This window comes from Petromyzon marinus, chromosome 3 (assembly GCF_048934315.1).
Source record: "Petromyzon marinus isolate PM22_M1 ecotype Great Lakes invasive population chromosome 3, UKy_Petmar_22M1.pri1.0, whole genome shotgun sequence".
Classification (NCBI taxonomy): Eukaryota; Metazoa; Chordata; class Hyperoartia; order Petromyzontiformes; family Petromyzontidae; genus Petromyzon; species Petromyzon marinus.
Window position 1 is genome coordinate 9374620 of NC_133669.1, and position 17200 is coordinate 9391819.

A 17200-nucleotide genomic window follows, 5' to 3' on the forward strand; every position below is an offset into this window, starting at 1 on the left:
TGCACTAACACTACCCAAACATACACCTGCAACCTACACACAAACACACCTATAATCTCACCAACCTCCCAATTGAATCGTGCATGGCCACAATCCTAAACCATACGCACTCCGCCTGTACATGTTTGCGAAAAACATGTGGAGCAGGGAAAAACAAGCAAAACAGGTTTCAGTTCAACGTGACAGACACCAAATTAACAATCACTGCAGCTGCTGAATTAGCACATGCAGGACAATCTGCCTTTGATTAGAATCAACCTGTCCTGCGGATTATAACATCAGGTGCTTCCGCACAAAAGTCCTGTTGGAACACGTTTTCATTGAGGATTGTCGGCAGCTGCCAGCAATGAGTTCATGTGACCTCGGGAAGATATAAAACCCGGGGTGGCCTAGTGGCGCACGGATGCAGACATCCCACACACAGGGCGTGTGCGTGCATGGGAGGAGCGGAGCTGCTTGGGCTGCGGCAGCGTGAGTGTGTTCTTCCCCCACACGCACTGTTGTCGTCGGTTACAATGTGATTGTAATAGTTTTAATGAAGTTGCCTGTGTTTCACAGTGTTGTAAGAGCACAAATTGGAAACGCACCCTGTGGTGTTTTTATTTTTAAAAAACATTCTCCCTATTTATTATTATAATTCATACCTCCTATTAGCACTGTTGGACTACGTATGTTGCGAAATAAATTCTGCGTACAGTACATACAATAGCTGCCTGCCGAGAAGGCAATGGAAGCTTCCAAAGCCAGTATATTAAGGGAGTCTATGTACTTGCGAAACTAGTCCTAGCACTCCCCACTTTATGGCTGTCCGTGATAACCAACCATCAGGTGCTTGCAGGGTGCCATGACTTACTTTGTATAATGTTAGAAACAATTGGTCGGGGTTTCGGACTGAGGTTGATTATTACTGCCTTGGGAGATTTGATTCGTAGGGGGGGAGGGGTGAAATGTGTGCACAGTACTCGCAGAAATTAACCGGGACGCCTGTGTTGGGCAGCTATGCTGGCTTCCACAATGCTCGGTCTCAAGCACGCCACCCTAATTCTGCTCTCGCACCAGCATAACTTTATTTAATGAATGCTTTTTAAAAGTATTTAATTGGCAGTTTGGCCCAAAACGAAACATCTGGGTAACGTTATTGGGAGTCGTGCAGTGTTTTGTTGACAATCGGGTCAGGAATTTGGAAGCTCTCGTGAAAAAAATGTGAGGCACAGATGCTCTTTGACTTTGAAACTCATGCATACATTCTCACATGGACGCATGGACACACAGGCGCTATCCCACCCTACATAGCGCCTGAAACCTGTATTTGAACACCGGATTTCAGTGGTGCTCTCATGCCCCCACACGTCTACATGAACAACGACAAACAATCTATTTTGCCAGGTAAGGCCCACTAAGCTATACAGTTATTTTTCAGAAGTGACCTGGCGATCACATGATGGCTTGACGAAGTGGCTTATGTAGAAATTTATAGCAGCCAAATTTTCTAAACGCATGTTGATTCTAAATCTGGAGGGAAAAACTGGAGGACCCAGAGGGAAAATTCACTCTACCACGGGGAGAACATGCAAACTTCAAATATACAGGCATCAGTGTCAGGATCAAACCCACAACTTCCTATATACCAGACGAGGCAGTTAACAGCTCGCCACCTTGTTGCCTATTGGAGCAAGTGCCGTGAGCCAGCAACTATGAAGGCTGACACAGCACACTAGAGGGTGGGTGGCCAACACCACGCCAGGCTGCCTTTGTCTTCCCAGCGCTGATGCTCGCACATAGTAGGTACTCGTTTAAGGTGGATTCAACCTAGGGTGGAGGCCCAAGACCGGTTCAAATATTATTCGAACTCTGGTCGCCGGGATTCGTAGCGCAGCGTATTAACCGCTGCGCCAACGCTCCCCACAGACACTTGCCCTCCTACATAGACGCAGAAAGCTGAATTTTAACCCAGGATGTCGGTGGCAATGGCTCTGTCTCCAACCCCCCCCCCACACCACCCCGAGCCATCCCGTTCACCTCCTGTTGGAATAATCTCATTCTCCTGGTCACATCCGCCACGCAGGTGCGCGCCGTGGACTGGCACTTTGAGGACGCCGAGGGTGGCGATGGCGGGGAGAAGCAGCGCTCGATCCTAGACTACCTGGCCGAGAATCACTTCCACCTCGTCATCAACCTCCCCATGCGCAACGCTGGCGGGCGTCGCCTCTCGTCGTTCGTGACGCGCGGGTACCGCACGCGCCGCATGGCCGTGGACTATTCCGTTCCGCTCATCACCGATATCAAGTGCACCAAGCTGTTCGTCGAGGTGAGACGAAGACGATACTGATAATAATTTTGATTTATTTGTAAGGCGCTGATGTTGATCGTGACAGCGATGATGTCGGTAGGTATGATGATGGGATTGGGTGACGCTGGGGGTTGACGGGATCACGTGGACCACGCTGGTAAATGTTGGATTAGTCGGTGGAGGGAGTAGAGGGCAGGGAGGGTGGCACAGGCAGGACCAGTTCAGATATCGTTTGCCACTGATGTTAGCCGTGACTGGAAATCAAAATCGGTCTCTTGCAATCATAGCTCAATACATTAACGAACGCTGCCTCCGCACCACATGCAATTTGAGTACATGAAGTGATGAAACTAATTTAAATGTGCAATTTAACGCATGCAACATGAGCATATTAATTTACTTTAATTACTGAATCGTCAACTGTGACTTACCTGCTGTGAAATAACGCTGTACATGGTGGGAACCCGGAGCGCACGGGGACACGTACATGCACCACTCTGAGGAGAAACACCGCTGCCGGCTAACCGCAACTTCCTGCTTGCAACCCCTGACCCCTCCCAGGCGCTGCGTCTGATTGGCGGAGCCCCCCGGGTCAAGACGCACGTGGACAGCATGACCGCACAGAGGATCGTCAGGCTCCCAGGTGCCGCCCCCGCTCACGTCCTGCCAACTCCTTCCCTCCTCCGGCTCGCAATACCAACTGCCGCCATTTGCCACTTTGACAATGACGTCACCACGGCGCCTGTGCCAGGCCAGGTGCACTTTGAGGCCACGTGAAGTGTCGAAGGCTCGCTGACAGGAGGTCACGGGACAGACCCAGGTGCCATGGGTTGACTGGTTCGGATGACTGGCAGATGCACCAGCTTTGGCCCCCTACTGTGCCAACTCTTCCTGTATTTTAGCCACCCGGCACTCTGCTCGTTGTTCTGAGCGTCGCTACTCTGTCCTCCGTTGTAGTTGAAGGGCGACTGCTTCCAATTGACCAGTAGCGTCCTTCACAGGCCTCCTTCATTAGATATGGCTCGCATCCATCTTCACACCAGCGGAGGGAAAACCTACGACCCAGGGGCTCACGGCCACACGAGTCCTACCACTTCTCTAAACGGCCTGCAAACGATGATTGTCCAGCATCTTGGTTGCACTAATTGGACACCGGAGGACATTTTTCCCGACCTGGTACTGCCGCGTTTCTAATGTTAGCACGCTCCGGTCACTTCTGTCACGGAGAGGACCTTTTGGCCACGACAGAAGTGGCGTCCGGAGATTTGGCCACATTTTGAGGTTGTGTTAAAACTTCGTTCTATCAAACGCATGTTGCCATGTTCGCTGCGCCACGTTGTTGCTGCTGCTCCTCGCCCCCTCCAATCAGGCCTCATGGACGTGCACGTGCACCTGCGGGAGCCGGGCGGCGAGCATAAGGAGGACTTCTGCTCGGGCACGGCGGCGGCGCTGGCCGGGGGCGTGACGCTCGTGTGCGCCATGCCCAACACGAACCCCGCGGTCACCGACCTCGACTCGCTCGCCGTCGTGCAGAAGGTGGGTCGGCCTTGAGCTACGATCGGCGAAGAGCCCAGCCTGACTCAGGAGAAAAGGGGGCGGCTGCAGCGCGAATAAGAATATCCGACCATGCGCCAGGGTCTGTTTGTCTCTGGCGTGTCTGTAGTGCACATGATCAACGCAAAAACCTCAATACTCACATATACGCTTGCGTGCGCACACACGTTTGACACCATGGAGGCAGTCGTACAAGTGTGGAGATCCTGCCGGACTGGTCTGGCATGGGTCTGCTAAGCTCATGTCTTGCTACAATTATTTAGAAAGGTATGCCAATCACATGCGGATGTTATAGTTGAGTTTATCAACAAGATTTACAAGCAACATGGCACAATCGAGATGCCATACAAAGGAGGCGGTACACAAAAAACAATCGTTTCTCGAGTGGTGGTGGGGCATCTGACAACTCACTACCACGATCACCGTTGTTATTATTGATGACGAGCACAGACTCGGAACGCGAACTGCGTCTGGCAAAGAGGAGACGACGCCTCGATCATCCGCTCCGGTGTCGCCTTCTCGAGGTGCCACGCACAGCTGATGCTGGATGCACCGTTACTGACCGTGTGCGGGCTTGTGCCCACGAGTGATCGTCATCGATCCTCTAAGTTGGTATAATGATCACGAAGCGAACAACGAACGAATGATTGACTTGATGATATCGATTGTTTATCGCGGCATGGCAGGCGGCTCGCGCCGGCGCTCGCTGCGACTATGCGCTGTTCGCCGGCGCCTCGGTGGAGAACGCGGCGTCCGTGCGCGATCTGAGCGGCGCCACCGCCGGCCTTAAGATGTACCTCAACGAGACGTACTCCGCCCTGCGGCTCGACAACATGGCACACTGGATGCAGGTGAGGCTGCTGCTTTCGCACGATGGCGTCAATACAATCGGTCAGGGAGGAGTGTTTTCGCGTGTGCATTGTTGAGTATGTATGTGGAGTTATGATTGTGTGTGTGTGTGTGTGCGGTTTAGGTGGGGAACGGTTGTGTAGTGGTTCTGGTATAATGCACTACGAATCCAGCGATTCCGAGGTTCGATACTTGCTCAGGACCAATAACGGTGGTAAATATTTGAACCGGTCATTGGCCTCCCCTTGGTGGACTTGGCCTTTAAATGAGTACCTGGTGTAGTGTGTAAACGGCGCTGGAGAGACAAAAGTGGACCAGGCATGGTGTCTGCCACCCCACCCCCATGGTGTGCTGTGTTGCCGGCCTTCAGGACTTGCCCCAACAGTTTGTTAAAAGGCTATATGGGTCTTTATGAGTGGTACATACCTTTGTGTCGATGTTTGTGCAGGTGTATTGTCTAGTGTGTGTGTGTGTGTCGGAATGATTGTGTGCGTGCAGATATATGATTGAGCATTTGTACTTGAGCGAGTGCGATTCTGCGAAATATTTCCGAGGTGTTGCCTGGGTAATAACTAATTGATCGTACTTGCACGCATTGCAGCGAGCGCGTGTCCGCCACGAGGTTGTTTGTGTGCGTCTCCGCGTGCCGTGGTGCAGCACTTCGAGAGCTGGCCGCGGGACCGCGTGATCGCGGTGCATGCCGAGAGGCAGACGGTGGCGGCAGTGCTCATGGTAGCGCAGCTGCACAAGCGTTCGGTGCACGTGTGCCACGTCGCCCGCAAGGAAGAGGTGCGGAGTCGGGAGGCGGGGGGGGGGGCGTGTTTGGTCGTTGTCATCGCTGTCATTTTTTAGTTTGTTTGCTGTGAAAGTACTCCTCGTTATTAGCGAGGGATTCGTTCCGAAGATGCTCGTGAATAGAACATTTTGCGGATTAATGAAATACACGAGATATGAAATGAAAATTAGCATCATTAACATGAACAAAATTTTTCTTAATAAACATTAAGCAAATTAAAATAAATATTGTGGTATTAAATAGTTTATGAATGAACTTTCTTTAACCATTACTATCTCATCACATTCTCTCGCATGACTTTATTTCAAAACTTCCTTTCCCTCTCTCGATGCAGTCGTGTTAAGTTCCAGATGCGATTCGCGGATAGCCTTCACAACGATCGACTGAGTGATTTGACCGTTTAGACTGACCGATTGACTTCCTGATTCTTTTCTTCTACCACGCCGCATTTGCTGCAGATCCTACTCATCCGCGCCGCCAAGGAGAGTGGGCTGGAGGTCACCTGCGAGGTGGCTCCACACCACCTCTTCCTGTGCCAGGACGACCTGGAGGTCATAGGTCAAGGCCGGGGTCAGGTTCGGCCAGAGCTGAGCACGCGAGAAGACATGGAGGCGCTGTGGGAGAACATGGACATCATCGACTGCTTCGCTACGGACCACGGTTTGTGCATTTTAGTGCTGACTGGCAGTTGGATGACAACGATGGTGGTGATAATGAATGTTGGTTTTGGAGTTGATGGTGACGACACCCTCACTGGCCTTCAGCATTCAACCCTCACTACTCAACCCCTTGATATTTTCTGCTCGCCCTTCACCCCACTCCCCTGACCTCTCCTTCATTACTCGAACCCCTGACCTGCACACCCTTCCCCACGACCCACTCTTGAGCCTTCCTCAATCCTCGTCCGTCATGGATTAACCCTCAACCGCCCCCTGGACCCGTGGCTGTCACAGCTCCGCACGCGGTGCAGGAGAAGGATGGCGCGTCGCCGCCCCCAGGCTTCCCGGGCCTCGAGACGATGCTGCCGCTGCTGCTCACGGCCGTGGGTGAGGGGCGACTCACGATCGACGACCTCGTGGCCCGTCTCCATGACAACCCCCGCCGCATCTTCAACCTGCCCAAGCAGGAGGACACCTACGTGGAGGTGAGCGAGCAAGCAACTTGACACCACCTCTGTTTCACCAGCACCGTGTCCCATGGCCGCCAAACGGCAGCAGCCGCTGCTGACGGTGTTAACGACGCGCCAATGAACGTCGATTTTGATGTTGATTCTCGCGCTCGCAATGTGGCCAATGAATGGGCGTGTGTAAGAATCGATGCCGTTCAAATTTGTGTCTGTGTGTGCCCTTATGCAAGTGGATTCGCGTCACCTGTGCTGCCACCATAGGCGCTGCCCTTTGCAGAAATGTTTAGAAAAGAATAGATTCTTCTTGAATCCCGTCACAGCAACTTATTGAATTTCGGAGGGAGGCGAATCGGTAATTACTAAAGATTCTAACGCAAGCACAGTAATCGCGTTGGTTTCACAGGATAATGTGGGGGTTTTGTTTATTCCTCTAAAATATGTTTTATGAAATAATTGAATTTCCAGTTTTGCCTAATAACTACGCAGATCTGGGCATTGTTTGTAAGTTGTGTGGTGAGTTTTACAGTAAATTGGTTTCAGGATTTTGTAGTTTTTGTCAAAGTATGGGAAGGGCAGTAACTAACGGCTCGCGATTGCTTGTGACCCAAGAAGAACCTCGTGCCCTCCGAAGGGAGAAGATAGGACGTTTGTACAGCGGGATATAATATTCCCAAGGCCCAGCAATGAGTAGTCCAAAAACGGGCTCCCTTGATGCACATGCTGCCTCTTCACTCGCTAAGGCGTCGTTTCTTCCCGACTCTCCGCTCCTGCGCAGGTGGACTTGGACCAGGAGTGGGTGATCCCTGAGCACATGCGCTTCACCAAGTCGCGCTGGACTCCATTTGCGGGGCGCAGGGTGAAGGGAGTGGTGCGACGTGTGGTGCTGCGGGGGGAGGTGGCCTACATCGATGGGCAGGTGGGTCGGTAGGCGGGCGGGCAAGTGGGCGGCAGGGGAGCAATTTGCTGGTGGCAGTTAATTTTGTTGTAATCTTTTTTTTTTTCCTTTTGGGCTATCGGCGTCTCGTCGTGAGATGAAGTGTCAGTCGGAACTTCTACATGAAACGAGGGCGCACCGTGCACTGCACATTCCCACACGTCGTCCTGCTTTGGAGATTTTGATTACGTGGGGGTCGAACCAATATTTGGCTCACGGCTGTAATTGTGTGAGCACGAACGTGCTTGGTGTTAGACACGGAAACGCACGCCGCCGTCTGCGATGACGGAAGCTGTAGCAACGTCACTGCAGCCTCGAAGGCTCTGACCCACCGCTGGGGCCACGTGCGTAGGTGTTGGTGCCGCCAGGGTTTGGGAAGGACGTGCGGGCGGCATGGCCGATGGCCCCCTTGGCTGCCTCCGCGGCCGCCGCCACCGTCATCACCGCGGCCGTTGCTGGTGTCGCTGCTCCCGCCGCCTGTCCCTCTGCCAACGTCCTCCCACCTACCAAGGTGAGTTTCCCCGATCCTCGCCAAAACAAGCCATTTCCTCACCCTGAATGTCTCACACCGGTCATGTGGCCTGCTGCACAGGTTCTGTACCGGCCAGGGTCCATGTGCAGCCAACTCCTTACCCTGAGGCCAAGCTGGTGGGCACGTTGGCCCCATCAAGATGGAGTGTGCGACAGACCGTGTCGCACGATATCAATGAGCGGGCCCCCCCTGACTGGACTCGACGGTGGTGTTGGTGAAGCTGCTGTTGCCGAGCTTGGCAAGACGAGTTGACGATAATAAAATAAAACATGAATTAAGAGAGCGGGGGGGGGGGGTTCATAAAAAAAAATAACCCACAAAAAAGTGATTGTCCACACAGAACAGAGCTTTTGTTGAGAAAGGCAAGTTCAGTGGACTTGGGCGGGACACTTCACTGGCAGGGATGACTGGTGGTTGAGATTAACGATGGAGAAGGGAACGCAGAGATGGAGCAATTTAAAATCGGCTCATGTCCAAGAGCACAATGGGTTTTGTAGCATTGCAGGGGCCCACGAGAGATGGCGACCGCTAGCGGCAGAGGCTTTCATCCAGTTGGTGGATGGTTGACGACAATCAGAATCGCAATGTTTTTTTAGACTAGAGGAATCCGATGAGCTACGAAGCTCTTTTTAAACGCATGTCCTGCATGGGGCACGTCAGCAAGTTACAACAGCAAACAAAGGATATGAGTGCAAAATAGAGGAAAGGGCAAGTAAGTCACACTTTTTTTTTTACGAGTGATTTTATCAAGCTTGGGCAAAGCGGCAAAAACCAACAACGAAACAGTCTCAGACCACACCAAGATAAGTCCCTCAATAAAATGGCACATTAACATTGAACTTTAGATGATGGCAGATAACCTCGTTAACACACTTATCGATTTGTCTTTCCATCAGGTGGCTCCCATGAGCCCCCGTCGTGCCGTGAGGATGCAGTTACCCCCCCGCGTCCACCGCTCATCCGATCCAGGCTCCCTCCTTCCTGGTAAACCCCATCACATCGCTGGAGACCCATCGCCCAATCAGATATTTGAAACCGTTCCCCTTCCCCAAATGCACCATGCACACATGCACGAGTTGTGCAATTTTTTAATTGCTTATTTGTCTCTCTGCTTGTTTTCTCGTCCATTTATTAATTTGCTGTTTGCTTGTTTGTGTATGAAGTTTTGTCTTGTCGTTCATTAATTCACTTTTGTTTAATTGTTTTTGACTTTTAAAAAAATTGCTGTGCTTTAATCTCTCGTCGGGGTTTTTTATCGAGATTTTCTCCGTCTTCTGAAATAGCCTCTGAGCGTTTGTTTTGTGCATCTCGTTAAAAAGAAATGTCGTGTTTTCCCCACCTGAAACGAGCGTGGGGCGGTGCTCGCGTCCATCCGGTGGCCAAGCCAGTTGTTGTGTAAATGCCACATGACCATGTCGAGGGCCGGTCTCTCCTTGGCGACAAACATTGTTGGCTCCCTGTATATCCTTGTCGTCGACTCGTACCTTCCAGCAAGGCTGATATTTATCCCAAATTTGTGTGTAGAAGTCAACAGTGGAACGTCCTGTGGGGAGTGGCCGCCTGCCATGGAAATGTGGAATTTCCACCACAGGCTCGGTAATGCCGTTGGAGATGAGCGCTGTGCCAATGCTTGAATTGGCCCACTTATTTTTTGTTCAATTAATGCTGACCGAGACGTCTTAACATTCGATTAAACTGAAACCACGGTGGCATTCTTACGAATGCCATGATAATGGGACCATGGTAACAAAAGCCTTGGTAACAGAAACCATGGCAACAGAGGCTGTAGCTTCAGATGATGGCGTTGGACCACACTACCCGTTTGTGTTTTGCACGATGTTGACGTTTCTGTTTGCCTCTTAATGATGAACTCTGCTTTTTGAATTGTCTAGCTTGTAAATGAAATTGGTTATTTAGTTTTAATGTTCATTGTTAACGGGCACTGTCAATGTGTGATTTAACATGCACAAGTGTCAGTCTATACACAAGGGGTGTAAATATTCGTGAACCAAACATTTTACTCGAAAGGACGATCATTAATGCAGCATTTGTTGTGATGGACTCACGTAAAATGGGACTGCAATGAAAACCATTTGCGATCTATCTGTTCAATAGCACCAATTAAGGGTGGATTTGCATCATGTTATTGTATTTTCTATAAATCAATCCTGTTCACTGTTGCCACTATCAACTCGTCAGAATTGAGCTTTTGAAAACCAATAACCAATTGCGAGCGAGTAGTTCCTATCGGTCAATTTTGAGGGAGCGCCTTTAATTATCATCCAATCAGGAATTGGCTATCTTTACCACCATCTAATCGTGGGTTAGGTATCTCAATTTCATTAACCAACCAATAGGTTGTGATCTTTCAAAACATTTGCTCAATTACACTGTCAACGAATGGTGCCTTCCAAACCGCCAACCAATCATGAGTCGGCAGAGGTGTTGCATTTTAAACAAATTACATGGTATCTAATTGTCTGTAGCACGACCTTTTAACCCCAACCATCCATTGTCGTTTTGATATTTACTTTCGAGTACGTCCGCCACTTTGCTGCAGCACCTTTTCAAATTCTCACAAATTGGCTAGCGCTCATGTCAAAACATCGTCGTAATCTTCGTGATCATCATCATCATCATGATTTGATCCGACCACCCAGCCCTGGTGTATATGGTGGCACCTGTTGCTTCCCGGCGATGCCACCCGGTAGCATGAAATAACGGTCGTCGTGTCGCCGCATCGTGCCCGCGCAGTTGACGGCGACACCAAGGAGCGGAGCGTCACGAAACCCTGTGAGCAGGAGCTGCCCAAAATTGGTACTTGTGCCACGTCGCCACCGCCACCCCCCCCACTACCCTCTCTTCCCGCTCACCCGATCGCTCCCTCCCTGGCTGGTGCGGCCTCGTAACAAAAGCCACGCTCCCTCCTGACGTGGGGAGCCACGTAGGGATCTAACGATTCGCCAGATAATTTTTTTCAATAGATTCTTAGGCTCACGTTGCATGTGTCGAATGGTGTGCGTGAGAATCTATTCATTTACGATGTTTGCGACCTGATATTGTGCCATTCCGGCTAATGGAGTGGATCAGGACTGTGCAAACGAAACAGGAAGGTGGAGGAAAAGAATTAATTATTGAATGGAATTGTGACCCCCTACTCCTGACAAATTCATAGAATCGCCAGAGGATGAATGCATTACATGCCTTATCGTTTCCAATCCATATATGTTTATCATTTTGTGATACCACCGTAAGTAAATGCTGATGGGTTTGTACTAATATAGTCGGCACATTGACCACTCTAGTTTAAAAGAATGTATCCTTCGATCATGTTGTCTCTCGAGAACTCGGCTCAGGTGCTGTGAACTTGCCTGCCCAGTTTGAGTCCAAGTTGTAAATTACATAGTTTTTTTTTTAAAGGTTGGCCATGCATCATCCTTGAATTCAACTTAAGCCATTCTCATGATTGTCAGGGGCAGTGGTATTTCGTGCATGGGACTGTTTGCATTAACGTGTCGAATCTAATGGGGGGGGGGGGGGGGGGGAAATTACCGTGCTTTTATAACTGGCTTCTGTTTTACTTACTGGATCTGTTTTAACATCCTTGACTTGCTGTTTTGACTTTTCCAATCTCTTGCTTTTTTGTCTGGCTTTATTTTACCCTTCTGTGGTATTTGCTCTTCTTGCATACAAATATGTCGTATTGTTTGACTAAAGAGAGAGGTGGCCGGGTTGCTCTGGAGCTTTAGAAAAGCTATTTGCATACAGAACATTTGACGGTTTGAATGCTAATTCCAATGATGAGTGGTTTAAACCGTGCTCTCAAGGGTTAACATTTGGTGGTCCTTAGCCCAGCCTTCCAATGGCTTTAAATTTCGATTTAAAGCTTTCCAATGGCTTGTTCATTTTACTTTTCACTCGACAATATTCCAGGTATATGAGCTCAACTTCCATGCTACCAACATTTCTCTGGAGCAGGGCTCGTGGGTGGTAAGTGCTTCCGCGTAGTGCTTGTGGATTAGAGGTCACTTGAAGCGATCTCAGAAGTAGTTCTGTGATAGCTCCTTCCACCGGCCATTCTCAAACACTGAGCAAAGCATTGCTCATGGGTCCTTCATTTCATGGCACGATGCCGATAGCACAATCGGGTTACAATTGTACTCTTTGGTTTTATTCGGTAAAGTCACGTAGATGAAATAAAACAATTAAATCACGACGTTTCGGAGGCAACACAAGCTTCCGTCTTCAGGTGGAAAAGTCAACGCAGAATATCTGTGTCAGGAGCACAGTCAGAGATGGTCGACGGTCGTCTCTGAACTGTGCTCCTGACACAGATATTCTGCGTTGACTTTTCCACCTGAAGACGGAAGCTTGTGTTGCCTCCGAAACGTCGTGATTTAATTGTTTTATTTTGTTTTATTTTATCTATGTGACTTAACCGAATAAAACCCAAAGAGTATGAATCCTTGCAGTCACGAAAGCTTCAAATCTCGGGTTACAATTGCCCAAAAACCATAACCTCCATTTTTAAAATGTGACTTTGGCCCTCCTTGACCTTTTTTTTCCAAATAACGTTTCGTACCTGTTCACCATTGTCTGTCACGGTCATCTCTCTCCACTCCCATTCCATCCCCATTAATCACAACCTCCCCTTGAACCTCCCCCGCCCACTCCCCAGAGCACATCCTCTTTCCAGACGGCGGAGCGGCGGCGTTGCCGACGACCTCCACCCTGCCTCGCCTCACCCTGTCCCCGCAGCACCCGTCGCTGGCCGCCGCAGGGCCTCCCTCTTCCGTATCCCCGCACCAGGCGGCCACGGCGGCCACGCACGGCCTCACGGGCCAGCACATCCTCTCCGTGCGGCAGTTCTCCAAGGATCAGGTGGGCTCGGCGGACAGTGGAGAGCGTCTTTTTTTTTTTTTTAACCCACGATGCTCCGGGGGGGGGGGAAATGTAACTGCGATCGTAGTCGGCAGTCTTCGTCGGAAACATTGTTCACGATGAGCAGCTGTGACAACTTGTACGCCAGTGGTACAGCAGGGTTCTTAAACTGGCGGCCCGTGGGTGGCCCATGAAAAGGCTCTTGGAGTGGCATGCAGAGCTATGACGTGCCAAGAGATACGGCTTACTGAGAGACATTTTAGTGAGATGACAGAGATAAACAGAGGGAGATGAGAACCTGCAGACTAGGTATAGATAAGCGAGAACAGAACCACTAATGCCAGTGTTCAGGAGCTAAATGTTGATGCCTGCAAGCCACTGAGAGGGCTACAGGAGAGGGTTTGTGTCGTTTTGCTATTTCTCCTTCGTTGAAGGGGAGTGCAGGCTACAGTGGTTTACTTTATATGGTTCGTAGTTTGCGTTGCAAGGCCAAAGTCGCACTGGGGCTTGTTCTTTAATTTTCCATTGGTGAAGGACACGTGTGTAGCAGCCTGTTTGTTGTACCGGTCACAACGTGGGGGAGGCAAGGTTGTGGGGCCCAAGATGATGGCACTTGCCAAGTTGGCCCTGGTGTGACATCGTCCCAACCCCGGCGCTCGATGAATGAGCGGTTGTTGTCCCCCCTTGTGTTGCAGCTGTCGCATATGATGAACGTCGCTCACCACATGCGCATGATGGTTCAGAAGGACCGCAGCCTCGACTCCGTGCTCAAGGTGGGATGGCGGGCGGGATGGCGGGCGGGCAAATCATGTCAATGTGGTGGTAGTGGTTATCACATTTAAATGGTGTTCATTTTACAGGGAATAGTGGCACAGTGGTAAGTACTCTGGTACAAATCCGGCGAACAATATTCAATTCCGGTCACGACTAACGTCGGTGATTATCAACGGGCATCCCTAGTTCGTCTCAGCCTTAATTGTGCAGTATGCGGTGGGTACAGTGTTGGAGATAGAGGTGGGCGGACATCAATGCTGTGGCTACACGATCCCATCGTGCATATTTCTGGCCTTAGTCGCTCCTCTAACAGCAACTGCCACAGACACCTCTATGGTCTTTGGTTTTTTTCGGTAAAGTCACGTAGGTAAAAAAATAAAAATGAAAACCAACTAAATTAAATTGTGATTTAGTTTTCATTTATGTAAATTAAATTGAATTTATTTTTTTATTTTTAATCTACGTGACTTTACCGAAAAAAACCAGAGTGAATCCTTACAGTCACGAAGGCTTCAAATCTAGAAAAAGCTGTGTGGCTACATTGGTGATATTTGTCTTTGGTTGATAATTGGTATTGATGATGATGACGTCGGTGAGGGTAAATGATGGTCCTGTTGGCGTTACCAATTATGGTGGGAATGGATCTGGTGGTGGTGGTGGTTAAGATAACAATGGCTGTGGTGCAGATGATAGTGCCGATGATGATGTTAGCTTTTGTACAGAGGGTGGTGATGCTGCTGATGTTGCTGGTGGCGGGGATAACAATAATGATGATGGTGTTGCCATTGGTGGGACACTTTTTGCGACCCTGGTGGTGTTAGCGACGATTTCCACGTGTCTTGGCACCGGCGATAACTGCGCGTTGCGGGGTGCGTCTGCGCGCGCAGGGCAAGGTGATGGCGTGCATGTTCTACGAGGCGAGCACGCGCACCAGCAGCTCGTTCACGGCCGCCATGCAGCGCCTGGGCGGCAGCGTCATCACCTTCTCCGAGGCCACCTCCTCCGCGCAGAAGGGAGAGTCGCTCGCCGACTCCGTCACCACCATGTCCTGCTACGCCGACGTGCTCGTCCTGCGCCACCCAGCTCCCGGTGCCGTTGAGGTGGGGGCCGCATCGCTCGCTCATTCATTCATTCACAGCCTGCTCGCCCCATCGGAGCTCTCGGACCCTGTTAAATGCACACCACCCGGGTACTGGGGTTTACGATGTTGGGTTTAAGGTGTGGGGGGTTTGGTGTGTTGAGGACTAAGGTTCAGCTTGGAATTTTTTGGTAAGAGGCTGGCCATTGGAATGAAGTGTAGGGCTGTGCTGTTGTACAGGAAGGCCCCTGTACATCGATCTCCCGGGCTCGCAGTGGTAAAGGCGTAATCGGGACTTTATGCTCACCCTGCATACGCACACTGTGATTCGTGGGATCGCAGTGTGGGTTGGTGTTATACTATCAAGTCTGGTGAGGGTAATGGTACGCAGAGCAGTGCTGCGTACGAATTCTGCCGGTGTAACCGTTTGCCGATATTTGTAGAAGAGACGCGGCCAAGTCGGGGTACGGTTTGACTCCATCACCACCACTGCGTCTCCCTCCATGTGCAGATGGCGGCCAAGAACAGCCGGCACCCGGTCATCAATGCGGGCGACGGCGTTGGGGAGCACCCGACACAGGCGCTGCTCGACATCTTCACCATCCGCGAGGAGCTGGGCACCATCAACGGCATGACTGTACGTCCGGCTGGAGTCCCCCACCCTGCACACGCCTAGAGTCGTTCTGAGCGTGGCTTGGGATAAAGTTCTGGAGGAGGTGGGGAGTAAAGCTCGGGTGTCGCGTCTCTTTCTCCCTGTGTTGCCGGAAAGATCACCATGGTGGGAGACCTGAAGCACGGGCGCACGGTTCACTCGCTGGCGAAGCTGCTCGCGCTCTACCGCGTCACGCTGCAGTACGTGTCGCCCCCAAGCCTGCGCATGCCACCCCGCATCGTGCAGTCGCTCGCCAGCAAGGGCATCAAGCAGGTATGCGCGGACAAAGATCCGCCGTATAGCCTGTAACAGACTGTTGGGCCAAGTGCCGTTATCGAACGCCTAATGAAAGCCGGCACGGCACACGAGTGGGTTGGTGGCCAGCACTTGGCCTGGCCGCGATGTTTACACATGTCACCAGGTACTTATTTTAGGGGAGGCCCAGAACCAGTTCACATAATCGTAACTCGTGTCGGCCGTGAGGGGGAATTTAACTCGGGTCCAACGGGTTCGAAGCGTGGCGTGCCAATTGCTGCACTGCACCTGCCCATAAGAGTTCCACACACCCCCGGCAGGTGGAGTTGAGCAGCATTGAGGAGGCCATGCCCGACACGGACGTACTCTACATGACGCGCATCCAGAAGGAGCGCTTCACCTCGGAGGACGACTACAACAAGGTGCGTGCGTGCGGCGGTGCCACCGTCTCTCGCGCCGCGTGCCCCATATCGCCTCGCGGAATTCTCGCTCAAGAGCTCCTCTTCACCTTCTCCGTCATCCACGCCTCCACAATGCTCTTAATTCAATTGGTACTCCAGATCACCTCCCGTTTCCACCCCTCCATCATGCTTCAGTGGTTCTGTTTAAAGTTTTCTCCCCCCCCCCCATCTTCCCCTCCATGCACCGTGCCTCAGTGCTCGCGTCTGGAGTTGGAGGGCTTCCCCTCCCCTATCCTCCCTTTCCAGTGTCATTCCTCGCATTGCTTCAGTTGAAGATTTGACTCTTCCTGCCTTCCCCTCTGACTGTGTCCTGCGTCAGAGTCATCCTCCCCTTCCCCGACCATGCTGCTGCCTCGGTGTTTGTACTCAGGAGTCTGTCCCTTTTTTCTCATCCCGTGTCCTCCCCCGTGCCGCTCAGTGCTTTGGGCAGTTTGTGCTGACGCCGCACATCATGACACGCGCCAAGGCCAAGATGGTGGTGATGCACCCCCTGCCACGCGTCAACGAGATCAGGTGCGAGCGCGTGTGCGCCAACGCGATGGTCACATCATTTGTGATGGCGACGATGTAAGCGTTGATGATTGTAGCTTTGGTGGAGATGTGGCGACGCTGAGTGGCGGTTGCGGTAGCGATTATTTATGTTGCTGCTGTTGATAATGATATTGTTAACGATTACGATGAACGGGATGAAATATTATTGCTGACGCTACGAATGATGATGGTGGCTGTGATACAAAAAATTTTTACTGTGAGAAAGTTATATTCATGATGATGGTGGTGGGATCTTATTGCAGGTGGGGCTTGTTATGAGTTGTCGAGCATAGGACCAACACACCAAGCGGCCAGCAGCAAATGGCACATACAGTTGTCATCGATAAGTTTCATGAAATTGAGCAAGGTTATAAACAGGGGAGGAAAGAGAGCAGGGAATTCCAAACGGGAGCAGTAGGAGGAAGTGGAAAGAGAAGCGTTTTGAGCAGCAAGTGTGGAGGTTCAACACGGTGCAGAGGACATTAAT

At 51.0% G+C, this 17200-nt stretch overlaps 1 protein-coding gene across 3 annotated transcripts in view; it reads left to right on the plus strand.

Annotated features, from left to right (window-relative positions):
- Nucleotides 1-17200, plus strand: part of CAD (carbamoyl-phosphate synthetase 2, aspartate transcarbamylase, and dihydroorotase) — a 47338-nt gene that overhangs the window by 25901 nt on the left and 4237 nt on the right. Inside the window, exons 27-44 of one of the 3 annotated variants that reach the window (XM_032972947.2) lie at nt 2066-2308; nt 2852-2933; nt 3660-3826; nt 4531-4695; nt 5351-5482; nt 5948-6149; nt 6443-6633; nt 7391-7531; nt 7902-8060; nt 8978-9065; nt 9606-9677; nt 12760-12962; nt 13658-13735; nt 14624-14836; nt 15326-15451; nt 15584-15739; nt 16042-16143; nt 16601-16695. In XM_032972947.2, coding sequence (XP_032828838.2) covers nt 2066-2308; nt 2852-2933; nt 3660-3826; nt 4531-4695; nt 5351-5482; nt 5948-6149; nt 6443-6633; nt 7391-7531; nt 7902-8060; nt 8978-9065; nt 9606-9677; nt 12760-12962; nt 13658-13735; nt 14624-14836; nt 15326-15451; nt 15584-15739; nt 16042-16143; nt 16601-16695 — 2615 coding nt within the window. Of the gene's footprint in view, nt 1-2065; nt 2309-2851; nt 2934-3659; nt 3827-4530; nt 4696-5350; nt 5483-5947; nt 6150-6442; nt 6634-7390; nt 7532-7901; nt 8061-8977; nt 9066-9605; nt 9678-10835; nt 10899-12759; nt 12963-13657; nt 13736-14623; nt 14837-15325; nt 15452-15583; nt 15740-16041; nt 16144-16600; nt 16696-17200 lie in introns of all 3 variants that reach the window. The other 2 variants (XM_032972954.2, XM_032972963.2) reach the window with 2 other exon arrangements.